This window comes from Formica exsecta, unplaced genomic scaffold, assembly GCF_003651465.1.
Source record: "Formica exsecta isolate Colony F162 unplaced genomic scaffold, ASM365146v1 scaffold771, whole genome shotgun sequence".
NCBI classification, from domain to species: Eukaryota; Metazoa; Arthropoda; class Insecta; order Hymenoptera; family Formicidae; genus Formica; species Formica exsecta.
The window spans coordinates 12,494-22,969 of NW_021853539.1; the positions used below are offsets into that span (position 1 = coordinate 12,494).

At 31.8% G+C, this 10,476-nt stretch overlaps 1 protein-coding gene across 1 annotated transcript; it reads left to right on the forward strand.

Annotated features, from left to right (window-relative positions):
- The first annotated feature begins 1,286 nt into the window (after positions 1-1,286).
- LOC115243970 (protein FAM136A-like) lies at positions 1,287-4,921 on the forward strand. Its single transcript, XM_029821303.1, has 3 exons — positions 1,287-1,483; positions 2,347-2,487; positions 4,178-4,921. Exons 1-3 carry the CDS (start codon positions 1,400-1,402, stop codon positions 4,385-4,387), a joined length of 435 nt encoding a protein of 144 aa, XP_029677163.1. The 5' UTR covers positions 1,287-1,399; the 3' UTR covers positions 4,388-4,921.
- The last annotated feature ends 5,555 nt before the right edge of the window (positions 4,922-10,476 follow it).

Here is a 10,476-nt window from a genome sequence, read left to right on the forward strand (position 1 = left end):
TACGATTAATTGAAGAGAATCTTTATGAAAATAAAGTCATAGGAATCTTTATAAATAAACAGTTATAAATTTATAATTTTAATAATATTTTATTGATATTACAGATAAAAATTTTGTTTCTCGAGTATTAGAAAATATTTTAAAAAGTGTCAAAAAGTCTTCATCATCCGAAGATGATGAACTTTGGCAATAATTCTCAATAAAGTTTGTAATATTTTGTATACTAATTACAATTGTAGTTAATTTTTCCATTTTAATGTCACTTTTATTCCTTTTTAAATAGATTATATTGCTCTAACTTCTTTGTCTCTTTTTCTAGTGCTTTTTCTACTGCAAATACGTTCCGATTTTCATTGCTGCCACAGTCTACTGACAATTTCGGAACGATTGAAATACGTTGATTTCAGCAGCAGTATTGTCAGTACTTTCAGCGCATTTCGGAAGACACCTGTAATATCACCTAACGCGTAGCGGAAATCTTCACGCATTTCAAAGTCTCAGCATACTTTGCGCATGCGCACTGCAATTATAAAATAGACTTATTTTGCACGTAATTAAAAAATTTATCAATTCACAAACGTAACATTGATATATTTGTAAATCACAAACGATTTCCTGTCGATTACAGCTATCAGTTATCATAAAATTTGTTTATTACTAAAAAGTATTGGCTGACATCATGACTAAACTAAAATTGTTAATTACAAACAACCTAATTTGTCACAAACGTTAAAAACAGACTCACAATCAATCACAATTAATTTACAAATGAAAAAAGTTAAAAATAATCATATGTAATAATTTCTGCCGGCTAGTTTCATGTAGATCGCTCGTTTGCAGACGGGTGATGTTTCCAAACGCAGCCTTAAGCCCGTATCAGACTATGCATTAAAGATTGAGATTCAAGATTCAAGATTAAAATTTGACCAATCAGAACAAAGAAATTTTAATCCTTTTTGTTCTGATTAGTCAAATTCCAATCTTTAATCTTCAATCTTCAATTTTTAAGGCGTAGTCTAAAGCCCGTATCAGACTATGCATTGAAAATTGAAGATTGAAGATTAAAGTTTGGAATCTGACTAATCAGAATAAAAGGGATTAAAATTTCTTTATCTTGATTGGTCAAATTTCAATCTTGAATCTTGAATCTCAATCTTCAATGCGTAGTCTGATACGGGCTTAATACGGGCTTTAAACCGTTCATTCGAAAACGCTATAATTCGGAGTTTTCTTCTAGGGACTCTAATTCAGAGTTTACTTCTAGGGACTCTAATTCAGAGTTTGTCCATCGCTCCTGCCGATCCTAAAGTTGGCAATCCTGAATTATATTATTTCACACGTGCTTCACACATTTTATATTTTGCATTACACAAATAATTTTATAATAAACAAAACAAAAATGGAAGAACAAAAAAAACGAGTAGAAGATCATATGACGAAAATGGTCGAAGAAATTGATAAGACTTATTTACGAAAAATGCAGGTATTTTTATCGATCATAGTGATAAAAAAAAGAATGTTTTTATAATATAAAAGATATATTTATTAAATATATACAAATTTATTAATTATATACAGAGAGATAATTATATACAAAATTATATACAGAATTATATATAGAATTATATACAGAACTATATACAGGATAATATACAGAATGCAAACTTTTTTTTACCAAATTTAATGAAATTTTACTTGAAAAATTTGTTTTAAAATGTAGAATGAAAATTATCGCTGGCTATTATATGAAAAAAAAGTAATAAGCTGTTAAAAATATTTTTCAAGGTTAGGGAGTGTGTTTTATATTAATCAAATGAATATGTTCCAATTCGTAATATAGTTACTTTATTCATAACTCATTTAATCAAATAATTTATATATTTGGACGAATTTTTTATATGTGAATTTGAGAAATCTTATATTCACATATATATTATGAACTTCACAGTCATAGAAGTTCTTTGCTTTGCGAAAATATAAAAAATCTATGTCATTTGGAGTTAAAAGATATTCTTTTCTTATTTTACGGTGTGATGGGTTTAAAATATACTCAAATTGTAAACAAAGAGAAATAATATTTTATGGAATTATATAACATAGTGATCTATTCTTTTTTGACAGTAGTAATTTCAATTATCATTTGTGGCAATTTCAATTATCATTTTCATATTTCACTCATAAATATGCAATAATAATATGTTTCTTCAAAATTGAAAATAAGAAAATTTATATTTTTTTCATGTTTACTTAATATTGAAAAAATAATAATTAATTAATAATTCTTAACTCTCCTTAGTTTGTGTTTTACATATTGTACATATAAGCATAAATTACATTTGATTTCAGGGAGATATGCATAAGTGTGCTGCACAATGTTGCGATAATGAAACATATAGCATACAAAAGATTCATAGATGTGTAGAGAATTGTAGCTCTTCTTTGAATAAAGCACAACAATATGTTCAAGGAGAGTTTGAACGAGTACAGGTAATAAAATTTAACTTATTTAATTGCCAGAATTATCTGATGATTTAAGCTGCGATTTCATAGCACATGATTTATATATATAAACCATGTACTATCAAATCCCAACTTAAATCATATACATATATATATATATATATATATATATATATATATATATATGTACATGCATACATAAAATAAATACACACATACGCATGCACACACACACACACGCATATGGCACGCTGTTTTACTTTTTAATAGCATAAAAAATATTCTATTTAATATAAAAATTTCAAAAAATAATTATCTTAAGAAAAATTCTAATTTAATTTAATTTATATTATTATTATTGTGTCCTGACATAATAATAATCCAATAAATTACATTTATGTTCTAATATAATAATTGGATGAATTAAAATTATATCGCAAAATAATACTAATTCCATGAATTAAAATTATGTCTGGACATAAAAATAATTCCGAATTTTTATTATGTCCCGACATAATTTTAATTCATCAAATTATTATTATGTTACTTAAAATGTTTGCTATTAAAAAGTAAAACGGCGTACCATAAACCAATGCTGCCAATATTGTAAAATAAAAAATCACCAGCTACTGAATTAAAATTATGTCGCCATATAATAATAATTCTAAGAATTAAAATTATGTCGGGATATAATAAAAATTCGGAATTATTTTTATATCCAGACAATTTTAATTCATCCAATTATTATTATGACGCGATATAATTTTAATTTATCCAATTATTATATCCCAGTATAATTTTATTTTCATAAATTAATATTTATATAATCCTTCATAAATCTTGAATAATAAAAGTGAAATAAAAAAATTATTTAAATTTATATCGAATGTAAATTTTATCCTAAAAGCATAGACGAAGATAGGAGTTTTAGGGCATTATTATTATATGCTGATATAAATATAATTCATTTCTATTATATACTGACAAAATATTTTAATTTTGTAAATAAAATATTAAAGATTTGAACACATTTTTTTATACATACATTAAAAATGTACATTGTCAAAATGTTGCAAATAAATCTTATTTTTATATTTTGTAATTTATTGTTGCATTTAAAATATGCAAATTTTTATTAAGATTTGAAGTAATATATGAATTATTTTTTGTTACCATTCAGAGAATTGTTTGTATTGTAAATTATTATGTAAAATTATTTTTATGCAAAAAAGATAATTAATACATTTTTAGATATTTTAATTTAATTTAATTTAATTTTCATTATTCAAGATTTATGAAGGATTATATAAATGTTAATTTATGAAAATGAAATTATATTGGGACATAATAATAATTAGATTAATTAAAAATTATGTCGGGACATAATAAAAATTCGGAATTATTTTTATATCTAGACATAATTTGTCCTGACATAATAAAAATCCAATAAATTAAATTTGTTTTAATATAATAATTGAATGAATTAAAATTATGTCGCGACATAATAATAATTTCATGAATTAAAATTATATTTGGACATAAAAATAATTTCGAATTTTTATTATGTCCCGACATAATTTTAATTTATTATAAGAAACGCAATTTTTCTTAAGACAATTATTTTTTGAAACTTTTATATTGAATGGAATATTTTTTATGCTATTAAAAAGTAAAACGACGTGCCATACCACACACACATTATATTGCTTCCTCATAGAGGAAGCTTTATGTATATATATATGGTGTAATGGAATGCAATGATAATATAAAAGACAAAATGGGACCAAATCCGACACAGATTGAAGTGGATAAGTATAGTGAAGAGTTTGAAAAATGTGCCATTACGTGTGTCGACTCTTATTGTGAATTATTACCCTCTTTAGAAAAGACTATGAAGAAGGTCCTCAGTAAAAACGAATTTGCATAGTTTGTAATTAGAAAATAAATTTTAAACATCTCATTTTATTTTTAACATTCTTAATTGGGAACATTTTTATGTCTAGAAATATAAAAAACATTTGTTTTTTTAGGCACAAAGTAACTATGTGTGTGTGCAATAACTTTTAACTTTATTATTTTCACACACACATAGGAAAAAGTTGCGAATATTATATAATTTATTTATAAATGAAGTGTAAGAAAAGAAAAACTTACCTCACAAAAAGTATGATTAATTAGATTATCTGACTTTTATTTTTCCTTTCTTTTTTTTTATTTTTTTCTCTGCATTTATTTTCTTTCTTTCTTTTTTTATCATTATTTTCGCTTACATTTTTTATACAGTTGATGAAGAACTAATTTTGATTAAGTAAAATATAGAGATAATATTATAATATATCAATAATATCAAAAAATTATTTTTTTCAGCAATTCTAGTTATTAAATATGCTTAATGCTACATATAGATTGGTGGTCTTTGTTGATAAAAGTATGCAATAAAAATGTTATGGAAAATTTAATATATATTGTGTGTTTGTGTTTAAATAAATGCATAAAAGTAATGTACGGTAAGTAATGGTATACAAATAATGTATTTACACAAAGGCTGCGTTCCGATATTCACTGTCAGTACTGAAAATCTATAGTGTATGTGAGCTCTATAAAGTTAGCCGATCAACATCCACTTTCATAACTTTCTTTTTATGAATCGTTTGTTAGTCATTGATTGTTGGCCTAATTACAACTTTCATTAGATATTATTTTTGTTTCAAAACTAGTTCAATCGATGCGCAATCGTTTATTGATCACGGAAAAATTAAAAACGTTTGTTGGTTCATTATTTATCTTAAGAAACGAAAAAAACTAATGCCTCCTCCGATGGAGGAGGGAGGGGGATGGAACCGTTTGGAGTATTTCGTGTGACGATGCCGTAACATATACATAAAATTTTAAGTGCGGAAGCATACAATACAATTATTAATTATTTACCGACAACATACAATATGAAAAACAGGTATGCAACAAAAAATTATTCTAGGAATTTTCTACATTGCCTACTGCATATACGAGAGATATTCTAACCTCGTATATTACTATCTTAATATCTTATCATGTTTCAGTATCAAATATATCTGTAAATTTCGAGATTTTGCTCATTCTACGAAGTGACATTGAGTAAGTATTCTTTGCTAATATGAAAGAGGTTGGGTACTTTAGCAATGTGGGACAAGTTCTTAGATATATGTAATAAGACACATTTAAAAACGAATAAGTTTTGTTATATCTTTATAATACAAGAGTATGTATATGCAACATAAGCCTAATAATTTTCAAGAAATTAATCAATCTCTTTTATTTACAGTGGGATCTTTGCGCTAGAAATAGTGTATTTGTATCTACGCAACATATACCAGTGCTGGGATAACTATTGTGCAACTACAATATGAAATAATATGTTTAAGTATTGTGGGTTTATTCAACCTAAAGGAAGACTGTGAGAATTGTAATGATGGCAATTATACTGGTAAGATTGCTGTACAAATGATCTCATGCCTATTAACATTATATCATGTTTATTTTGATTTTAAGCAGATGAAAGTAATAGATAAATACTAATTCGCAAACCAATGGATTGCATCCAGCTTGCATCGATTGTCAAGAACCCATTTACAAAGCATAAGAATCTTTTAAGCGAGAGTTAAATATTATAGTCTCTGCTAATAGAATCTTGTGATCTGTAATGGAATGATCAACGCTCATTCATTAACTTGCAATGTCTGTTGAAGCAATAATGATTTCATATTGTCGATATGTTAAAAGATTGAGTATACATTTGTATTGCTATTAGTGAATACATCAGAGAAGATTGTGCTTTAATATATCATACTCAAATGTTGCATATTATATTATTTGCATCACTAGAAAAATCGTATATTTTGTTTTTAACCGATTTATCAACTTTACAATTACATTGGATTGTATATATGAACATACTATTTTTTTTTAAATAATCCTGTATCAATATGATAATCATATTTGTAATAATTATACTTGAAGATTTATATTTATATCCTGTCTTACATAATGAATCTACATATATTCAAATATGGTATTAGAATAGATATATTTATATATTTGTATATTTGTATAATGGTGTTTTTCATATGGTATTAAATTTTCATATGATATTACATATGTCAAGGCATTGTACCATATGGAATCTTTTCATATGATACATATATGACATACATGAGATACTTGACATACATGAGAAACTTGACATACATGAGATTTTAAATACAAAAGACAATTCTTAATTGTTTACGGACAGCATACGAAATACACTGATATACAAATATATAAATATGTATACCTATTCTAATACCATATTTGAACATATGTATATGCATTAAGTGAGACAGTACATAAATATAAAAACCTTCAAATATTATTATTATAAATACATAATTATCATATTAAAACAGGGTTATTTCTCTGAAAGGATTATTTATCTGAAACATAATGTGTTTATATATACACTTCCCAGCAAACATATATTATAACAGTTATATAACACTGGAGTAAAAAATTAAAATAAGAGCTGTTATATCTTTATTGTATAATTGTTATATACCATCTGTTTACTGTTGCTATATAATATACCAGCAAACACATATTATAAGTTATATAACATTAGAATAAAAAATTAAAATAACAGCTGTTATATATTTATTATAAAACTATTATATATCATTTGGGGGTGATTACGATAATTACGGCCCCCTTTATTTTTTTACTATTTTTCCCGTGTTCCTCGTCAAGAATGTCTTTAGAAACGACCTTTCAAATAGGGGGCCATAGTTATCATAACCGTGCCATCATCTGTTTACTATTGTTATATAATATATGTTAAAATAGTCATACTTGTGTAATATAATATTTATATATTATAAAATTTTGAATCATAAATGTATGAACAGTTTTTGCAATAAAGCCTCGAATTTCGGAAAAAACGGCGGAAGCAAAGTTGTACACCTAATATAACAAAAATAGTATTCTGCCGGTAGTTCGTTTGTTTATCGCTATGCGACGCGCGATGCGCATTATCTCGTATTTGAGTTTTAGTCATGAGAATTATATAAAGCTTGCAAAGATCAATTGGCAGGAGATATAAAATGTAATTATTTCGATCAGTTCAATTTTTGATGCAATCCCAACATAGGGAATTCAGATATTGGACTGATCGTTTAGAAATCGGGCAGATAAATGACCGAAAAAGTCAAAATTATCCGTTCATTGTTTATTTAAGATTAAAATAGAGTTGTAATAAAATTATATATTAATCATGTAAATAAAATTTTGTATTTTGCAAATTAAATTATTTAAATTAAATTATTTTATTATTTATTTAATTATGTTACCAAGTGTTTCTGTCATATAATAAGTGTGTATATATATATAATATATGTATATACTGCGACGACTTTTCCTACCGTCTCGCGGCTGAGCGATAAACGCGGCCGCCGACTCGTTCTCTCCGTCGCGCGGGTGTAAATTGAGCCGACGAACAGGGGCTAATTCGCCGAACGGGAGATGCGGAATGGTCGTTGACAAAAACGGGAAAACGGAGAAAAAGATCCACGCGCCAGGTGGGAACGGGATGTTAGGAGTTCCGCGCGTACCGTAACGAGATCCGAGAGATAATCGCGAGAATCAAACTTGGGCGCCAGATACGATCTTTCACGTATCAATTCGCGAAACACGAAATAAGCGCGAAATAAACGCGAAAGAAATTGCCGGAATTCGCCACGGACTGACTAGGCAGAATTGATGCTCGGCACACACACGCACGCAATTCATGCAAGAATCGCGAGAAAATTCTCACCAAAGCGCGCTCACAATTTCGAGACGCGGTGCTTTACAACCGACATAATACGTTGAATTTATGCGATTCACACTCTCACGTAACCCATATAATAATCGCGAAGGAAAGTTGCACCGGACGTGCACGCAAATTTTATACGCGAAGTTTCACAAACGAAAGATAAAAATAATATAACAAATTGACGCGAATCACACTCACACTCAAACGACCGACATACATCACAAACAAGATTTAAACGCTAGACGTGCGAAAACCAACGCAAATATAATCTACGGAATCCGAATCTCCAGAGAGACGACACACGGTTTATTAAAAACGCGAGGTAATGTCTCGATCCGCGGAAACCGATACTTTCGAGGCTCCGGGGCTCGAATCGCTTGACGACGGGGCCGTGACGCGAAAATCTACACCAAAGAATCGGGCTTAGCCCGTACACCAAAGTACGAATTCACGGCGACGACGACAGAAAGAAACGATTCCGGGCGCGATCGCGAGTGGCGAATATGGCGGAAGATAACCTCACCGGTACTTTTCCTCTCGAGGTGGTTACACGGGGTCAGCGACGTTGACGTCCTCTCCCTCGGGTCCGTCCTTCGCAGCTCCGATCGCCGGGATCCTCTCCGCTCGCTCTCGTCTCGTTATCGCTCTCGTCTTTCAAGATCGCTTCTATCTCGCACGCAAGCTCACGCCAGTCTCCTCCTGGATCGTCGCGATCCAGAATCGATACCTGTGGGCCAGCCGGGGCTGCGCACACAGGATGCGTATTATCGCGACCAATCACGCGTTATCACGCGCTGTGGCCGGCGGGCGGCGCGCTCACGGTCGTAACGGGGGTGCGCGCGCCCCCGGTATTACAAACAATAATTCGCTGGGGCTCTTTTCGCGGGGCCGTCGCGGGGTCTGAGGTGAACGGTTTGGCCGGAAGTATCGCTGCCACCCTTCCTTCCGTCTTTTCCGGGACCGCGTCACGCCATCGGGTGCAGAATTGCAGTCCCTCCTCGGGGACCGGATCCGCACGGGCCTGTCTCCTTGCGCGAGGATCCCCTCGCTGTCCCGTGCGTTGCGCATCACGTGTGCGGGTCCTGATCCCGTCGTGACGTAGCTAGTTTGGCCGTTAGATGTTTTGGATTTCCAAATTGCTGGCTCCTTGCCCCTCCAAGGTCTTCCTTGATTGGCGATCATATTTTCCGTGACGCGACTTTCCGCTTCTTCCGATGAGGCTCCCAAATGAATTATTCATACGAAAGAAAATCATAAACGAAATTAATATTACGCTCGAAATCTCCTCAAATGACGCCTCTCTGGAGGTAACGGTACGGTTCTCGCAATGATTCGACTGGCGCGGCCCTTCAGCCCGCGCTTTTCGATCGGAGAGGGACTCGGCGGACGCGCGCGAGACGGCAACGTCACAAAGTTTATTGATCCCTAATGGGGTTACAATCTTTACAATCCCTTAACCTATTCCTTAATCTAATACATTATGTACATGCTTCGCCCTATCATCGCCCTTTCCGTCATTCTCTCTTTCTCTCTCCGCTTTATTCTCCTACTGCTTTATCTCTAACTTACATACTACTTACGTCTATCTTACGCTAAACCTTATCTCTACTGGACCCCCGCTTCCGCTGTTCTTCCTTATAGTTCTTCCGCCCCTCTTTCCTCTTTCATTCTTCTTTCATCCTCCACCCTCTCTCTCCTTCTCTCTCTCTCTCTCACTCTCTCTCTCTTTCTCTCTCCCCCTCTCGCTCTTTCTACCTCTTTCATCCATTCTTCTCCTCCTCCATCTCCTCCCAGCATCCTTTCCACCGCATCCTGCCAGCTCACCTCCCTCTCCCGTACACCCTTCCCATACATGTTTCCAAGTCTCTTCCACTCCTCCACACACTCTACATGTCCTCTTCTCCTCTTTCTCCCAGTATAACCCTTCTCTTATTTCGTTTTCCTATTCTGAATCTTAATACTCTTCTCCATCTACTTTCCGCCCATCCTTTTTTCAGGTACTCTGGGGTGTCCTCACCCCTCACTCTTCTGTACCACTTATTGTACCTCGATTCTCCTATTTTCTTTTCCCTTTCTTCCTTCTGCTTTTTCCTATCTCTCTCTTCTAGCTCCTCATACTCCCTTTCCTCCTCCTCCTCGCCTTGTACCCCTCTTTCTCTCAGAAACTCCTCTTTTTCCTGCTCCCATGCCCC